The sequence below is a fragment of the Oncorhynchus mykiss genome, chromosome Y (genome assembly GCF_013265735.2).
Source record: "Oncorhynchus mykiss isolate Arlee chromosome Y, USDA_OmykA_1.1, whole genome shotgun sequence".
Taxonomy (NCBI): Eukaryota; Metazoa; Chordata; class Actinopteri; order Salmoniformes; family Salmonidae; genus Oncorhynchus; species Oncorhynchus mykiss.
This window is the reverse complement of record NC_048593.1, coordinates 5,650,516-5,669,464: the sequence shown is the minus strand read 5'-3', so window position 1 is coordinate 5,669,464 and position 18,949 is coordinate 5,650,516. Positions and strand designations below refer to the sequence as shown.

The 18,949-nt window shown below is 42.9% G+C and overlaps 1 protein-coding gene and 1 long non-coding RNA gene across 2 annotated transcripts; both read left to right on the top strand.

Moving 5' to 3' along the window:
- Positions 1–5,698: 5,698 nt before the first annotated feature.
- On the top strand, positions 5,699–6,236 carry LOC110509355. Its single transcript, XR_002471421.2, has 2 exons — positions 5,699–5,752; positions 5,975–6,236. It is a non-coding gene; the product is annotated as an uncharacterized LOC110509355 (long non-coding RNA).
- Positions 6,237–11,345: 5,109 nt separating this feature from the next.
- opi-1 (oocyte protease inhibitor-1) lies at positions 11,346–12,879 on the top strand (the record flags this gene model as incomplete). The annotated part of the gene is given in 4 exon segments (NM_001124445.1): positions 11,346–11,360; positions 11,865–11,928; positions 12,564–12,695; positions 12,787–12,879. Coding segments are annotated over 3 exon segments (264 nt in total). The 5' UTR covers positions 11,346–11,360; positions 11,865–11,876.
- Positions 12,880–18,949: the final 6,070 nt, after the last annotated feature.

Genomic DNA, 18,949 nt, shown 5'->3' with positions numbered 1-18,949 from the left:
GACCACTTGGGTCAGCCGGGTAGGTCCACTTTAAAGACAGGGTTTGAGAATATGTGTCTCTGGCGCCGATGCATTACGGGATGACCACCACATGCATCGCAGCCTGGGTGTGTCACTCCCCGCACCGGAACACCAATGTAGGGCCACTGGGTCGGCTGGATCTCGCACGAACGGTGCGCGGCTGGAGCGTTTCGAAATAGGGGTCAACCGTCTCCAAAAGGGGCTCCCCTGATAGAGGCCAATCCACATGGGGCGGGAGGAACCGTCCATCAGAACACCAGCCGATAGGGGCCCTCCCAGGTGGAAAACAAATGCAAATCGGTCAGAGGAAATTAAACTGTCTGGACAACAGAGGAGAACCATGGAGACGCACCGTGAACCAAGCGGGGGCTCAATATCCTCCCACCACCAAGCTGGGAAACATGGATCATAAGTTAAGACAAATCGGGCGCCGATTTTCAAATAATATTTTTGCAGGAATCTCATTGCGAATGATTTTTCCGAAGATTGTATCACCGCCGGGCTGGGCAACCTGAGCTTTTGTTATCTTATCCGCCATGGCGCTAGACGTTGGTCTAGACGTGGGGCTTGTTAAACCACCAAATCGGTCACCGGCGGAAAAGGTCCAAAGTACCATGGTTCAGAGGAGCTCACATCCCTCAAGTGTCCGTTTCTCATTTTCTATCCGGGCTGAGCAGTTTGGCACCGCTCCCGTCTCTCTTGGACATGGAACTCTTGTTGTCAAAAACCAGGTTTCTGATTTTGCGCCGGTACCTGTCTGGTCCACCTGCTACTGAGTGTGTCATCACCGGACAGGCCTAATTGTTGACATAAGCACCGGGTGATTGGATTTCGGCAACTGGTAACCTAAACTGAAAAACGGTTCTCAATGCATTTACCGGTGTTCCTAATCTTCATGCCCGCTATGGGAGCACCCCACTACGGCCCTTTATCAATGGGGGCCGGCCTGAGTGTTTTATGGAAGGTTTCAAAAAAAGTTCCCACATCTCAGAAATTGCACTATGTTTTCTGTGCAAATGGTGATTGAACGGGTTACCAGTTGACGATGGGGGGGGGGGGGGGAGGCGGCGGCTCCTGGTGCCACCAGAGCTGGACTGGGTGTCCATACACGGGTTAGGGAGACCCCATAGGGGGGCCCCACACACCTCACCAAGGTCACCTGGTAACCCAATGTAATTCAATGACAGATTCATACTTCTCTCTCATTGCATTAAGTGCAGCATGTGTACCTGGTGATTGAACTGGTTACCAAGGGAGCTCCATATATCCATGCCTCTGGGCTTACTCTCTCTACCCTGCCTGCCTGCCCTCTATCTTGGCCTGTCACTTCAGCTCTGTGCACCTGGTAACCCATAACACCCTGGTTATTCAGATCCCCAGGCCTCCATACATTCTCAACTGTGACCAAATGACACACAAAGACAAGGGTGAATTTTAAATAAATGTTCTTTATTTATCAGTGAATCATGGATTGATTTGTCCCTCAATTAGTGACTGCGCCCGGCTGGCGTTATGAGGCAAACTATGGTACCGGTAGTACCGTGCCTGCGTTTCCAGAGAGTGACACATATGGTCAGCTACAGTTCCCCGGTCTGTAACCGACCCTTGGTTAAAGTTCAATGTGGCAACGCTTCGTCGAATTGTACCGAAGTCACTTTACTTCCAATGCCGAAATCTGCAAATATCTGGCCCACATACTCACAGAGATTACAGTACGGTTGACCGCGGGATGTGAAAAAGAAGAGTTCTGTGTCTGAGGTCATTCCACTCAGATGAGGCCTGATCTGATGGAATCGTTTAAGCTTTTGCGACTAGCAAACCCGTATCCGGGAGCGTAATCATAGGATCAAATGCATTAGCATAACGCAGCGGACATAAATACCACTAGAAACTTTTCCTATTCATGAAAATCGCAAATGAAATGAATAAAATATATTCAAACAGAAGCTTAGCCTTTTGTTAACAACACTGTCATCTCAGATTTTCAAAATATGCGTTACAGCCAACGCTAGACAAGCATTCCTTGTTGGAACTTTTAAAGAACCGTCAGACCTAGAGTTCAGAAACCTGTTCTAGACCTCAGGTCGATAGTGCGTGGTGAGTTAGGTGGCCCATATAGACAGGCCCCAACGTTTCTGTCCGATAACTCATTCAAGGACCCCGTAGCAAGTCATGGAAAAAAGTGGACCAATTCAGCACCAATTAGGGTTTTGCTCAGACACCAAATGACCTATCGAGCCGACACTTGGGATTCGGGGTCGCCTCAGCTAGGCCTACACATAACATAAGAAATGGACCCGCAGCTAGAACGTAACTACGTGTTTTATGGTTTTTATATGGTTTGAACCGAAGGCGTTGTGAATTTTGGGCCAGCTCTGAATTATGTAATAGTTGGCTACTAAACGAGTTGGAAAAAGTGGGTTTGGTGTCAGAATGATATCTAATTGACTGATGGACTCTTGTCCACTTGACTCTTGTCCATTTGCAATATGTTCAAACAGTGAGGTACCATCACCAAAGTGACATTCTGAAATCAACCCTAACGAGCGATTGAGATGAACCAGAATCACTGCCCAGCCATCCCGAGTTCATCGGGCCAGTCAATTTCACATTCCTGCAGAATTTTTATAGCATGACAAATTCGTGATGGTACCTGCCCATTGAACCATATTGCAAATGCACAGTGACTTTTCAAAAGTGAGAAAACATAAACAAATGGACATAATGAAATCATGAAAACAATGCGTATCCATCAGAATATTTTAAACAGTCAATTGTTACTTTATTTTTTTATTTTACCTTTATTTAACCAGGTAGGCAAGTTGAGAACAAGTTCTCATTTACAATTGCGACCTGGCCAAGATAAAGCAAAGCAGTTCGACAGATACAACGACACAGAGTTACACATGGAGTAAAACAAACATACAGTCAATAATACAGTATAAACAAGTCTATATACAATGTGAGCAAATGAGGTGAGAAGGGAGGTAAAGGCAAAAAAGGCCATGGTGGCAAAGTAAATACAATATAGCAAGTAAAACACTGGAATGGTAGTTTTGCAATGGAAGAATGTGCAAAGTAGAAATAAAAATAATGGGGTAAAAATGAGCATAATTCATTAATTAAATACAGTTGGGAAAGAGGTAGTTGTTTGGGCTAAATTATAGATGGGCTATGTACAGGATGCAGTAATCTGTGAGCTGCTCTGACAGTTGGTGCTTAAAGCTAGTGAGGGAGATAAGTGTTTCCAGTTTCAGAGATTTTTGTAGTTCGTTCCAGTCATTGGCAGCAGAGAACTGGAAGGAGAGGCGGCCAAAGAAATAATTGGTTTTGGGGGTGACTAGAGATATACCTGCTGGAGCGTGTGCTACAGGTGGGAGATGCTATGGCGACCAGCGAGCTGAGATAAGGGGGGACTTTACCTAGCAGGGTCTTGTAGATGACATGGAGCCAGTGGGTTTGGCGACGAGTATGAAGCGAGGGCCAGCCAACGAGAGCGTACAGGTCGCAATGGTGGGTAGTATATGGGGCTTTGGTGACAAAACGGATTGCACTGTGATAGACTGCATCCAATTTGTTGAGTAGGGTATTGGAGGCTATTTTGTAAATGACATCGCCAAAGTCGAGGATTGGTAGAATGGTCAGTTTTACAAGGGTATGTTTGGCAGCATGAGTGAAGGATGCTTTGTTGCGAAATAGGAAGCCAATTCTAGATTTAACTTTGGATTGGAGATGTTTGATATGGGTCTGGAAGGAGAGTACAGTCTAACCAGACACCTAAGTATTTGTCCACGTATTCTAAGTCAGAGCCGTCCAGAGTAGTGATGTTGGACAGGCGGGTAGGTGCAGGTAGCGATCGGTTGAAGAGCATGCATTTAGTTTTACTTGTATTTAAGAGCAATTGGAGGCCACGGAAGGAGAGTTGCATGGCATTGAAGCTTGCCTGGAGGGTTGTTAACACAGTGTCCAAAGAAGGGCCGGAAGTATACAGAATGGCACTCAGGACGGCCCCCACTGATAGAGGGCCGTAGTAGGGTACTCCCATAGCGGGCATGGATGACAGGAGTACCGGTAAATGTATTTAAAACACTATTTTTAATTTTTGGGTTACCAGATGCACATTTCAAATCACCAGTTGCACGGAGGAAAATCACAATCTGCATCCATCGTCATATTTTAAACTGTCCATAAAGCACTCAGGACGGCCCCCATGGATAGAGGGCCGTAGTAGGGTACTCCCATAGCGGGCATGGACAATAAGAGTCCCGGTAAATGCATTTACAACCATATTTTTATTTTTGGGTTACCAGTTGCACAACAATGCACGTGCATTTGCAATATGATTCAATAGTGAAAAAAACATCACCAAATGGATATGATGAAATCAACACAACGAGTGATGGAAATGAACAACTATCACTACCCGGCCATCCCGAGTTCATCAGTTCAGTCAATTTTGGCCCCAAAAAAAGTGACTTTTGACTTCCTATGAAATCATATTGCAAATGGACAAATCATGTTCCTTATGCACAAGTAAAAAAAAAATATATATATATGCTAATATCATTTTACAAAAGTATATTCATACAGTTCTTATACATGTGTAATTGACAAAAAAATCGAAAGAATTTCGAAAAACGGTCCAGAAAGCCCTTTTTTAAGGGGTGATAAGTGTTTGACAAAAAAATATTTTTTTCAAAATTTTGCTTTTGGATGTTGACTTGGGTTGCATTTCCAATATGAAAAACCCCATTGGAGCGCACTCGCCACCTGTTGGATTTTTGAAGTGTTACAACTGGCACTTGCCATATGGCATTTGCAATCAACTTTGCACGAATCAACGCCACATTGGGTGGTATTGGACATCGTGTACATGGTTTGTCCAATGCCAATGTTTTGCCATTCATTTTTGTCCATTTCAGGGGGGTATTCCCTTACACCGATCTGACTTCCCCTTTCCCTCCTAAGCAACTAGTAAACATTCACCCGTTTGGTGTTTATTTTTCACATCCTCCGCATCCATTTAGCTGTCGATATTACTGTGTTCGGAGTTTGTTATAACCAATTTATTGATTTGATTATGATAGGCTATAGGTCAGTCCCTATTTGTCACATGCATGTGATGCTTACATGTTTCACAATAAGAGAGCAAGGCTGAGGAAATAGGTCCTGCTTTTTGTTTACAAGTTAGGGATTTCGCTAACAGAACTTTTCAGTCAGAAACGAGGAAGAAACTAAATGGCTGAAATTATGTTGCGTCTTCAGCATGGACAGCACAATAAACACTTGCTTGTGGTGCCTTTTCGCTGCAGTAGGGAGGAGAGCGAGACAACGTGCGCCTGTCACACAGGCACTCGCTGTCATTTCTTTTAATACAGTGTCACCATCGGGCTCTTTCTTGAGTCGTTTGTGTGTCTTAATTATTTAATCAAACAGTGTGCTTAAAGCATCAGACAAGCTCAGTGCCTATGTAGGTGATTGTATTCAAACACATAGGGTGTGTCTGATATGGAAAAATATATTTTAACATTACAACAGGATGACTCTCGGTCGACAAAGATTGTTTGTTGTCGGGGACAGCCCTACAACCAGTCTTACCCTTGCTCTACTCAAAGGGCTGTATTGGAATGGCTTCATACAGTATCTACGTGTTAATCATTGACTAAATTGTCTTTTTAGACCAAGAGGACAAAGAGAAACAAAGTGGAGCAGATCACTGATACAGATGCAGGTCATAAATGAAACTCTAATTTCACTGAATGTAATCCTTTTGCATGTAAATGTAATTTATCTATTTATCTATTGAGCAGAGGACTAATAGCAGAGTGCACACGTTATCCTTTCTTGGGTACTTAACTTCACAAAGTACACAAAATTGGCTAATACATACTTGCCTCAGAAGGTTACATGTTTTCTGACTTCTTTACCTTGGTGAATGCTGCTTTGCAAACAGGTCCCTCTACATCTGTGGAATTCTCTGAGATGGCAGTTCAGGGGACATCTCACCAGGGACAATCTAATGAAAAGATCCTAAGTGAGTGTGTCTCCGGGGCCTGTCAGACCAGGGCTCTTGACCTCCCGCCAATCAATCTGGATGCTTTCAACCCGATTATCATCCGGTTTCTGGAAAAACTTACTGAGGAGTATGTCCAAACTTCTATTGTAGTATTTGAATGCAATGTCACCTGGAGGATTTTATAAATTGTATGTGTGTTGGTGTGCTTTTTGGTGCTAAAAACATCTAATTATCTCCTGTAGGCAATGGAGGCAGTAAAGCATTGTCAGGATGGACCCTGTAAGTCCCTTAACCTTGAAAATGATTCATAAATATATGAATAGATGTTTCAAGTATATTCAACAGTAGTGGAGAGGGTAGCAAGTTTTAAGTTCCTCGGCATACACATCACAGACAAACTGAATTGGTCCACTCACACAGACAGCATCGTGAAGAAGGCGCAGCAGCGCCTCTTCAACCTCAGGAGGCTGAAGAAATTCGGCTTGTCACCAAAAGCACTCACAAACTTCTACAGATGCACAATCGAGAGCATCCTGGCGGGCTGTATGACCGCCTGGTATGGCAACTGCACCGCCCTCAACCGTAAGGCTCTCCAGAGGGTATTGAGGTCTGCACAACGCATCACCGGGGGCAAACTACCTGCCCTCCAGGACACCTACACCACCCGATGTCACAGGAAGGCCATAAAGATCATCAAGGACATCAACCACCCGAGCCACTGCCTGTTCACCCCGCTATCATCCAGAAGGCGAGGTCAGTACAGGTGCATCAAAGCTGGGACCGAGACACTGAAAAACAGCTTCTATCTCAAGGCCATCAGACTGTTAAACAGCCACCACTAACACTGAGTGGCTGCTGCCAACACACTGACACTGACTCAACTCCAGCCACTTTAATAATGGGAATTGATGGGAAATGATGTAAATATATCACTAGCCACTTTAAACAATGCTACCTTATATAAATGTTACTTACCCTACATTATTCATCTCATATGCATACGTATATACTGTACTCTATATCATCGACGGTATCCTTATGTAATACATGTATCACTAGCCACTTTATACTATACTATGCCACTTTGTTTACATACTCATCTCATTTGTACATACTGTACCCGATACCATCTACTGTATCTTGCCTATGCTGCTCTGTACCATCACTCATTCATATATCCTTATGTACATATTCTTTATCCCCTTACACTGTGTACAAGACAGTAGTTTTGGAATTGTTAGTTAGATTACTTGTTATTACTGCATTGTCGGAACTAGAAGCACAAGCATTTCGCTACACTCGCATTAACATCTGCTAACCATGTGTATGTGACAAATAAAATTTGATTTGATTTGATTTGAAGTATATTAGATACAAGCCTTTTATCTATCTACAGTATCATCCACACTATCACAAACAGTTACATTCAAAGAGCTTTTTAGTAGCCTACTGCTTTTCATGATTTCCAATGTATGCCACTTTCATGATTCTCATGAACATATGTAAGATGGTTGGTATCTCTTCGAGGAGCTTGGTTTCAGAGCCCGGCTATGAGTAATCTACCTACACTGTTTCGGTCCTACATGTGATGAGGGCACTGCTTGCAGAGATGTGCCTGGAGATTGTGCGGTTTGTATCTGAGGCCATCCTGAAGGTCATCATCCCTGCAATTTTCCGTTTTGTACGGACATACAGCCATGTGTCTCCAGTATCCGGCAAGTCTCTGACAGAATCAGAGAGATCCTCTAGCACAAACCTGAAGGTTCGCAAGAGAGGCAGCAGCAAATCCTCAAGGTCTTGCACGGCAAAATCAAGCTCCTCTCGTAATGGGTATCTTCAGTCATTCCCAAAGAAACCGGTTTCACCTAACTATTCATAACCCATTTTGTGAAAATATGTTTTGTTATCTGTGTAAGAGTTTACCCTTAATGACCAATTTAATTGATTACTGAATTATGTATTAATGTGACTACAGTATCGACTTTCGAATATGGAATGCTGTATTGTTTGCTTTGTATTCTCAAAGGTCTCAGACAGTGTTGCCAAATACTCAGGGAGATGGTGAGTCTAAATCATCTGAGCCACTCTGGGACTTTTTTGGGATCACTGAGGACAGTCTCCTCACTGGTGTCCAGGATTCCTTCAAAGAGTCGCTGAACAATGTCCTCTGTATACAAAGAGAGGGCCAGGTAGACACTCAAAGTCTATCCCGGGTTATTGTTGGAGAAGTGTTAAAGAAGGTCAATTCCATAATCTCTGTGGCCATCAGAACTCCCATCTCTGGGAGAATGTCCCCTGTCATTTTTGCCAGTGGTGGTGTCTCCAGCACCAAGGTGGTTGAGGAGATGGTGTCTGGCATTTCCAACATACTTCAGATGTATATTAATGGGAAGAGTGTTGAGCAGAATGTTGTTCTCAGAGAGGATGGTGTTGAGGTGGATATGACACATTTAACAGGACAGGTGATGACAGCCCTCAGTGGCACTGTTTTGAACTTCAGCAATAAGGAGGAAAATGACCCCGACAAGAGGGAACTGCTTTGTGTTGTTGCTGACCATATGAAGATGCTTGAATCTTCTAAAAGTTCTGAGGAGATGCTAAAACAAGGAGAGAGCAACCTCAATATCAAAGGTGCCAAATCTAGTCTTCATCTGTCAACACAAAGTATGGACAGACTACTCACTGAGGAGTTTCAGACCAAGGCCACTGAATCGATCCGGGAGATCGTTAAAAGATTCAGGGGTTGTACATCATGTTGTTCTGGCACTACATCATCTTGTCCAACTCCTAGGATAGGTGAGATCAGAGACCTTATGATTGACCCTGAGGCCTCTGAGTTGGTAAGTACCTTTGTTTCAGACATGGACAATCTTACCCAGTCTATCAGGGCATCCTGCTCTCCTGCACAGGGTGAGCAGATCCTTCTTGAAAACCATCAGAGTAAGATCTGGTCTTACACTGTTGGCTTTTACTACGACATGAAAAATACGCTGAAGAGGATTCTTACCTGTCCAGAAAAAGGGGATCTCACAAGTACATTTGTGGAGAGCACAAAAGATTCTTTCACAATGGTTCCAACTTTGTGCCTGGACGTCGGTCATTCCAGTAATGGTGAGGCTGACACATCAGACTCCATTTCTTGTAAACCACTTTTAATAACCCCCTCATCTATGAATGAACAAAAAGGACAAAGTGAGACCCCAAAACCTCTCTTGGCTCTCAAAAAGTAATTGCAAGACCAAGTCCTCCTTGACACCACAAAAGCGATTCTTAGCCAGGTTCTTGTCTTGTATAAGACTGAGGTGATGGAGAAGTTATCATCTTCTGTTGGAGAGTGTGATTCTGAAGAGTCTCTCTCCTATTTTATAGGAGCTATTTCATAGTTTTGATTTGTTGTTTTATTCTACAATGTAGAAAATAGTAAAAATGCAGAAAAACTCTTGAATGAGTAGATGTGTCAACTTTTGACTGGTACTGTATTTCTCAACTTTCCTAATATTAAGCACATTGCTTATATTTACAACAGGTGTACAGCCTGCCTGGCTGTCATGAAAATTAACGAGTAAGTGTGATTCACGATTATTAGCGTCCTCCATTCGCTATTTAAGTGCATAGATTAAATTCTTTTTTTTACCCCTGCCTGTTTCAAGTCAGGTGCATGATAATTGTCCATTCTAAATCAAAACAAATTTCACATATTATTTAGTACATGTAAAGACAAGATTAAATCAAGAATAGTCTGATGGGTGACAATATTAGCCCATCACTTGTGAATGATGCCCAGTCGAAGGCAAGAAACAATGCAGACCTTTTTTTTGGCAACTTTTTCAAATTATAGTGCGACACCTCATGTAGCCTAGCCCATAGGCCTATATGTTTTGATAAGGTTTGTGTAGACTGGCGAAAGTCAACCCAGCACAGGACACAAAAATGATTTGGGGTTGTTCATACTGTCGAAGCTTACAGTTAAAATTGAATAATGTCGGAGGGAAATCACCACAAGAGGAAGTCACCATTAAGTTAAATTCAGTCCAAATCACAATCAAGTTAAATGAATCTGTATTAAAGTGCATAAAATCAATCTGAGTAGTGTCTCTGCTTTAAACACACTGCCCACGTGACACCCTAACCCCACATGGAACAGTAGATCGTCACCCACACAGCAGCTTTAAATAATGTAATGATTAACTCCACAACATGTCTCTGAGAGCACTGGTATTCAGCTAGCAAGAAGCTAACATCCCCATGTCAATCCAAAGGAACGTTGGACCCACAATGTATTTCAGTAGCTCTCCAGTGTAATTGCTTACTCTTCCACACAATCCCATAACTGCTTGCACACCTTATTCATGAATCTCTTAAAGGGACAGTGCCATCTAGTGGATATAAATGAATAAAACTATGCCGTTTAACCACCTGGCTGCATTTGAATTACAACTGAAGTGACCAAATAACCTTTTTACAATGGGTGTAGAGCCTAACTGGCATGAACATGCAGCGCATGAGTTTCAAGTTTGGGGAAGATCATTTTCAAAATAAAAATATCATTTCATAACAAAAGCATTACATGAATAATCATACTATGAGGTTGGCTGAGTCTTACTGCGTGGGCTTTGTCCTGCAGCAGGCCGGCAGCCTGGGAGAACGAGACACTATCGTTCATCACACCTTGTAACTCTTTTGCAGTAAAATCTCATAACCCAAGGAGTTCTCTGCAGCTACAACAACAACATCTATTTTCTGTGATTTATGTTCTACTTCTGCAGTACAGTTGATAACCATGGCTATGAATGCTAAGAAACCAACCTTGCTGAAACACATCGTATTCCTGTCACTCTCTATTGGCCTCGTCATACTCACGGGAGCCTATCAGGATCCCTCGAAACTGGACCCATCTTCCTCTACTACTCTCTTCCCTGCCTGTGAAGATTTCTTCAGAGAAAATGACTCAAGTAAAAGTGAAAGTCACCCAGTAAAATATTTATTGAGAAAAGGTCTGAAAGTTTCAACAAATATCCTGAAGTATCAAAATTAAATTATATTTCAAATTAAATATAATCTTTGGGAATGTAGTTAAGTGAAAGTTGTCAAATATATAAATAGTAAGGACACCCCCAATAAAACTATTTTATTAGTACTTTCAAATATTTTTACTTTAGTACTTTACACCACTGGCTAATGGCCGACATCGGCAACTCTCGTTGGGTTAATGAGGCAACTAGTCACACCTGTGACAGGTCCTTTAAAAGGAGAGGTGGAAGAAGTAGACCATAACTCACAGACAACAGAGACACCCAGTCAATCCCTTGGAAGAGTGCAGAAGGTGAGATTGTGTCATTATTTAATAGACTATCTGCATCTCAAATGGCAACTTAATTTTATGTGACCCTGGTCAAATGTAGTGCACTATTATAGGGTGCCATTTTGTGGAGTGACCCCCTGAATTTAAGAGCATAGACTAATAGTTACCTTTGCAGTAAAGAGGTAGTCTATGACTCGCTCTAGGATGCTTCCCCTTCCCTATCTAGTGCACTGTGGGCCTTTGTCAAAGCTGGTTCACTACAACAGGAATGAGGAGCCATTTGGGAAGGATAGATTTTCCTGTGTGCCAGGCTCTTCAACCACATACAATAGATACCTGAATTTTGGCGGAAGAATTGTAGCGCCGTGTTGCCAATACTCGGTTCTTGAGGTCCTCAGGACTGGGTTTAGCAACTGTTGCATAAGTTTTGTACTTAACACAGGGTTTCCTTAACCTCTCCTCTAGTACCCACAGCCATTCCAAATGTTTTAAAATGCTCAACTAATCTCTCTCGTTCTCTCTCAGGAGACTATCACCATGGCGACATTAACCATCATTCTGCTTGTCAGCACAGCTTTTGCTCTGGGAGGTAAGAGTGATGTACCTCACACTTACTCCCAAAATATTAATAAAAACATTAGTGGGTGTTGATCTGTCCTCTACACACACGTATGTATTAATGTTTCGTTTCATAACGAGTTGTCCCTTGGCCAGCCATTATCAACTGACACTGGAGAGAGGTTTGTCTTGCTCAAGGGCACATGGACAGATATTTTAACTTGTCATCTCAGGGATTAAAACTAGGAACCTTTTGTGTTACTGGCCAAATTCTCTAATCATCTAGTTCCAGAAATGTATATTGGTGTCTAGATGCTGGACTGCGGTATTCTGATATGAATGGTTTGATCATTCAACTGGCTGTATGATTGGATTGTCTACCAACTATCAGAAAATAACACTGCTACAATTTACCCCCACTTTCAGTCTTGGTTTCATCAGCTGTTTTCAAATGACAGAAACTGAATTTTGGCTGCACAGGACTTTTAAACAAGGAGCAGAATTTCAATATTTAGCCAGGAAGTACCTAGGTTACATCTGAAATGGAACCCTATTCCGTATATAAACTACTTCTGACCAGGGCACATATGGGACGCAACAGAAGATTACGGCATGCATGTGCTGCAATGTTATATCCACATTACAATGCATGTTACTTGTGTCCAGATGCTACGATACGACCCATGACCCCCTGTGAGCGTGCTAGATATGCTGCGACACATGGCCCAATTGGAGCCTACATCCCCACGTGCGACGCCGCTGGACGATACACCCCTAAGCAATGTTCGGGCTCTACAGGTTAACACGGACGCACATACACATTTAATTCAGTTGAATGTTACACATACAATATTTACCCATTTTACTGTAACATGTCTATTTCTGGTAGGTTACTGTTGGTGTGTGACCACTACTGGACAGAAGATCCAGGGTACGGACACTCCACCAGGCACTGCTATCAACTGCTAGCAACTGTTCCAAGGTGTGTGTTTGTACATACTCATTCACTAAATGTTCATTCTTTGCAGCTGATTCTGGATGTTAATGTTTTTTGTCTAATTTTAGATGAAGGGCATTGGAATGGAGTCGTTGAAAAGATGGACATTTGTCTTTACTGTACTACAGGAACTGATTCACATCCCATTTAAATACATGAAGAAATCCAGAGATTAAACTGTTGATTTACTTACTTTATTGTTGGTGTGATATGCTGAACAATATATCTGAACCAGTCCATTTCTGGGAAATGGAGGAAGGAGTAGGACACTATTACCGGCAGTTACAAGAATTGAAGGTAGTCAAATTCCACGTGACCATTTAGTAATTAGGCTTCTCCAAGCTCTGATGCTGGTGATGGTCATTAGTAGTCTACCGCACTTGCTAACTGCCTGGTACTCAGCACTTTATTGTCCCTCTAATCACTCTGTCATCAATGCAAATGTAATTTGAAAATCAAAATCGCTTAATGAGCTCTATAACCTATGCAATTGCGGGAGAACAGCCTGATGGCTTGACTTTAAAAGAGGATCCCATCAGCTTCTACAGGCTAGATCTACTATATTTACAGTACCAGGCAAAGTTTGAACACACCGACTCATTCCAGGGTGTCAGTAAAAATATTTTCTGCAGTGTATAATAGTGATGACATCGAGTATGAAACAACACGTATGTCCTAAACAAATCAAAATATTTTGATATTCTTCAAAGAAGCCACCCTTTGCACACTCTTGGCGTTCTGTCACGATGATTTTCAATCCCAATGATGACTAATCAATTGCTTTGACCAATCCGAGGTTTGTAAAACAATGGGTTTAATTAGGCAAAAGATTAACACATTTTATTCAGAACTTTCTGAAGTCCATTATACAAAGACATCCATTTTGTACTGGCTCCTTACTTACAGTTTAATTGTTCTTGGTATTTTCTTAGGCACATTTTGCTCTCTCCCAGTCCAACCTAGTTGGCGTTGTTTAATGTTACACCTCCATATCTGCAGTGGAAGATGGTGGACCTAGAGCGGTGTTTGTCAAACCATGAGTCATACCTATGATCGGTCTTCTCACAACGTCTCTAGCTTCTGTACAGTTTGACCTACAAATTCGTATGACCACTCTCTGGAAAGGGGAGACCCTCACGAACAGGGTGGTATTCTCAATTTTTCTCTACATCCTCCACAAGTGTCAGGGGACTCGTCAGAACGTCTGTGCCAACTTCTGTTTGTACAATCTTTGGGCTACAAACTAATGTGAGGGGAGGAGGCCCTGGTGCAATCCACCGTGCGCCCAGCGGGAGGCCCTGAACTGCCCATGGCCAAAGCCACAGGTGCCGGGCGCCGCTCGAGAGGTCTCTTGTCTAGCTGGAGGGTCCATTTGGAACGCCATCAACCGGGAAACAAGAACCACAACCTTGGCCAGACCACTTGGGTCAGCCGGGTAGGTCCACTTTAAAGACAGGGTTTGAGAATATGTGTCTCTGGCGCCGATGCATTACGGGATGACCACCACATGCATCGCAGCCTGGGTGTGTCACTCCCCGCACCGGAACACCAATATAGGGCCACTGGGTCGGCTGGATCTCACACGAACGGTGCGCGGCTGGAGCGTTTCGAAATAGGGGTCAACCGTCTCCGAAAGGGGCTCCCCTGATAGAGGCCAATCCACATGGGGCGGGAGGAACCGTCCATCAGAACACCAGCCGATAGGGGCCCTCCCAGGTGGAAAACAAATGCAAATCGGTCAGAGGAAATTAAACTGTCTGGACAACAGAGGAGAACCATGGAGACGCACCGTGAACCAAGCGGGGGCTCAATATCCTCCCACCACCAAGCTGGGAAACATGGATCATAAGTTAAGACAAATCGGGCGCCGATTTTCAAATAATATTTTTGCAGGAATCTCATTGCGAATGATTTTTCCGAAGATTGTATCACCGCCGGGCTGGGCAACCTGAGCTTTTGTTATCTTATCTGCCATGGCGCTAGACGTTGGTCTAGACTTGGGGCTTGTTAACCTTTCTGATCTCCCCATCCCGGATCCGGGTTCGTGAATACAGACTCAAGCTCATTACCATAACGCAACGTTAACTATTCATGAAAATCGCAAATGAAATGAAATAAATATGCTAGCTCTCAAGCTTAGCCTTTTGTTAACAACACTGTCATCTCAGATTTTCAAAATATGCTTCTCAACCATTGCAAAACAATCATTTGTGTAACAGTATTGATGGCTAACGTAGCATTTAGCATTAGCATTCAGCTGGCAACATTTACACAAAAAAACAGAAAAGCATTCAAAAAAATCATTTACCTTTGAAGAACTTCAGATGTTTTCATTGAGGAGACTCTCAGATAGCAAATGTTCAGTTTTTCCTGAAAGATTATTTGTTTAGGACAAATCGCTCCGTTTTCTGCGTCACGTTTAGCTATGAAAAAACCCCTGTATCCAGGATTGTGTAAATCTATCAGCAAGCTCATTAGCATAACACAACGTTAACTATTTATGAAAATCGCAAATGAAATGAAATAAATATGCCATCTCTCAAGCTTAGCCTTTTGTAAACAACACTGTCATCTCAGATTTTCAAAATATGCTTCTCAACCATAGGAAAACAATCATTTGTGTAAAAGTAGCTAGCTAGAGTTAGCATTTCGCGTTAGCATTTAGCATTAGCATTAGCGTTAGCATCCAGCACGCAACATTAACAAAAACATAAAAGCCTTCAAATAAAATCATTTACCTTTGAAGAACTTCTGATGTTTTCAATGAGGATACTCTCAGTTAGATAGCAGATGCTCAGTTTTTCCAAAAAGATTCCTTGTGTATTAGAAATAGCTCCGTTTTATACATCACATTTGGCTACCAAAAAAAATCCATAAATTCAGTCCTCAAAACGCAAACTTTTTTCCAAATTAACTCCATAATATCGACTGAAAACATGGCAAACGTTGTTTAGAATCAATCCTCAAGGTGTTTTTCACATATCTCTTCATTGATACATCGTTCTTGGAAACATGCTTTCTCTCCTGAATCCCAGGAGAAAATGCCTGCACCTGAAGATTACGCACAAATTTAGACAAAGGACACCGGGCGGACCTCTGGAAAATGTAGTCTCTTATGGCCAATCTTCCAATGATATGCCTACAAATACGTCACAATGCTGCTAAGACCTTGGGCGAACGACAGAAAGTGTAGGCTCATTCCTTGCGCAATCACAGCCATATAAGGAGAGAATGGAAAACAGAGCTTCAGAAATTCTGCTAATTCCTGGGTGATGCATCATCTTGGTTTCGCCTGTAGAATGAGTTCTGGGGCACTTACAGACAAAATCTTTGCAGATTCTGAAACTTCAGAGTGTTTTCTTTCCAAAACTGTCAAGAATATGCATAGTCGAGCATCTTTTCGTGACAAAATATCGCGCTTAAAACGGGAACGTTTTTTATCCAAAAATGAAATAGCGCCCCTAGAGCTCTAAGAGGTTAAACCACCAAATCGGTCACCGGCGGAAAAGGTCCAAAGTACCATGGTTCAGAGGAGCTCACATCCCTCAAGTGTCCGTTTCTCATTTTCTATCCGGGCTGAGCAGTTTGGCACCGCTCCCGTCTCTCTTGGACATGGAACTCTTGTTGTCAAAAACCAGGTTTCTGATTTTGCGCCGGTACCTGTCTGGTCCACCTGCTACTGAGTGTGTCATCACCGGACAGGCCTAATTGTTGACATAAGCACTGTCAATCACAGGGCTTTAGTGTGCGCTGCGCCATTGGGGGTCAAATTCCGATATACCAAAACTTTAACTCAAAGTACACCTCCAATCTGGATGGGGGGTTTTTTGCACTAAAGGGCACACATAGACAAGCATTTCCATTCAATTGAAACCGTTTTTGTATAAACATGTAAGTGTAGGTTACAGGGAGCATAGGTTCCTTTGAATGCAAACTTTTTTAAACATGGTGTAATTGTTGCCCATCATGAGAGAGGGTATGAGCTGAAATTTGTGACCTCTAGCCCCTCAATTTTTAATAATTTTTTGAAAATTACAGAAATTGGTCTAAAAAAAGAGTTCCCACTTTTCACTGGTGTGCGCCGGCCGGGTAATTGGATTTCGGCAACTGGTAACCTAAATTGAAAAACGGTTCTCAATGCATTTACCGGTGTTCCTAATCTTCATGCCCGCTTTGGGAGCACCCCACTACGGCCCTTTATCAATGGGGGCCGGCCTGAGTGTTTTATGGAATGTTTCAAAAAAAAGTTCTGAAAAACGGCTGAGTTCCCACACATCTCAGAAATTGCACTATGTTTTCTGTGCAAATGGTGATTGAACGGGTTACCAGTTGACGATGGGGGGGGGGGGGGGGAGGCGGCGGCTCCTGGTGCCACCAGAGCTGGACTGGGTGTCCATACACGGGTTAGAGAGACCCCATAGGGGGGCCCCACACCCCTCACCAAGGTCACCTGGTAACCCAATGTAATTCAATGACAGATTCATACTTCTCTCTCATTGCACTAAGTGCAGCATGTGTACCTGGTGATTGAACTGGTTACCAAGGGAGCTCCATATATCCATGCCTCTGGGCTTACTCTCTCTACCCTGCCTGCCTGCCCTCTATCTTGGCCTGTCACTTCAGCTCTGTACACCTGGTAACCCATAACACCCTGGTTATTCAGATCCCCAGGCCTCCATACATTCTCAACTGTGACCAAATGACACACAAAGACAAGGGTGAATTTTAAATAAATGTTCTTTATTTATCAGTGAATCATGGATTGATTTGTCCCTCAATTAGTGACTGCGCCCGGCTGGCGTTATGAGGCAAACTATGGTACCGGTAGTACCGTGCCTGCATTTCCAGAGAGTGACACATATGGTCAGCCACAGTTCCCCGGTCTGTAACCGACCCTTGGTTAAAGTTCAATGTGGCAACGCTTCGTCGAATTGTACCGAAGTCACTTTACTTCCAATGCCGAAATCTGCAAATATCTGGCCCACATACTCACCGAGATTACAGTACGGTTGACCGTGGGATGTGAAAAAGAAGAGTTCTGTGTCTGAGGTCATTCCACTCAGATGAGGCCTGATCTGATGGAATCGTTTAAGCTTTTGCGACTAGCAAACCCGTATCCGGGAGCGTAATCATAGGATCAAATGCATTAGCATAACGCAGCGGACATAAATACCACTAGAAACTTTTCCTATTCATGAAAATCGCAAATGAAATGAATAAAATATATTCAAACAGAAGCTTAGCCTTTTGTTAACAACACTGTCATCTCAGATTTTCAAAATATGCGTTACAGCCAACGCTAGACAAGCATTCCTTGTTGGAACTTCTAAAGAACCGTCAGACCTAGAGTTCAGAAACTTTAGAAACCTGTTCTAGACCTCAGGTCGATAGTGCGTGGTGAGTTAGGTGGCCCATATAGACAGGCCCCAACGTTTCTGTCCGATAGCTCATTCAAGGACCCCGTAGCAAGTCATGGAAAAAAGTGGACCAATTCAGCACCAATTAGGGTTTTGCTCGGACACCAAATGACCTATCGAGCCGACACTTGGGATTCGGGGTCGCCGCAGCTAGACCTACACATAACATAAGAAATGGACCCGCAGCTAGAACGTAACTACGTGTTTTATGGTTTTTATATGGTTTGAACCGAAGGCGTTGTGAATTTTGGGCCAGCTCTGAATTATGTAATAGTTGGCTACTAAACGAGTTGGAAAAAGTGGGTTTGGTGTCAGAATGATATCTAATTGACTGATGGACTCTTGTCCACTTGACTCTTGTCCATTTGCAATATGTTTAAACAGTGAGGTACCATCACCAAAGTGACATTCTGAAATCAACCCTAACGAGCGATTGAGATGAACCAGAATCACTGCCCAGCCATCCCGAGTTCATCGGGCCAGTCAATTTCACATTCCTGCAGAATTTTTATAGCATGACAAATTCGTGATGGTACCTGCCCATTGAACCATATTGCAAATGCACAGTGACTTTTCAAAAGTGAGAAAACATAAACAAATGGACATAATAAAATCATGAAAACAATGCGTATCCATCA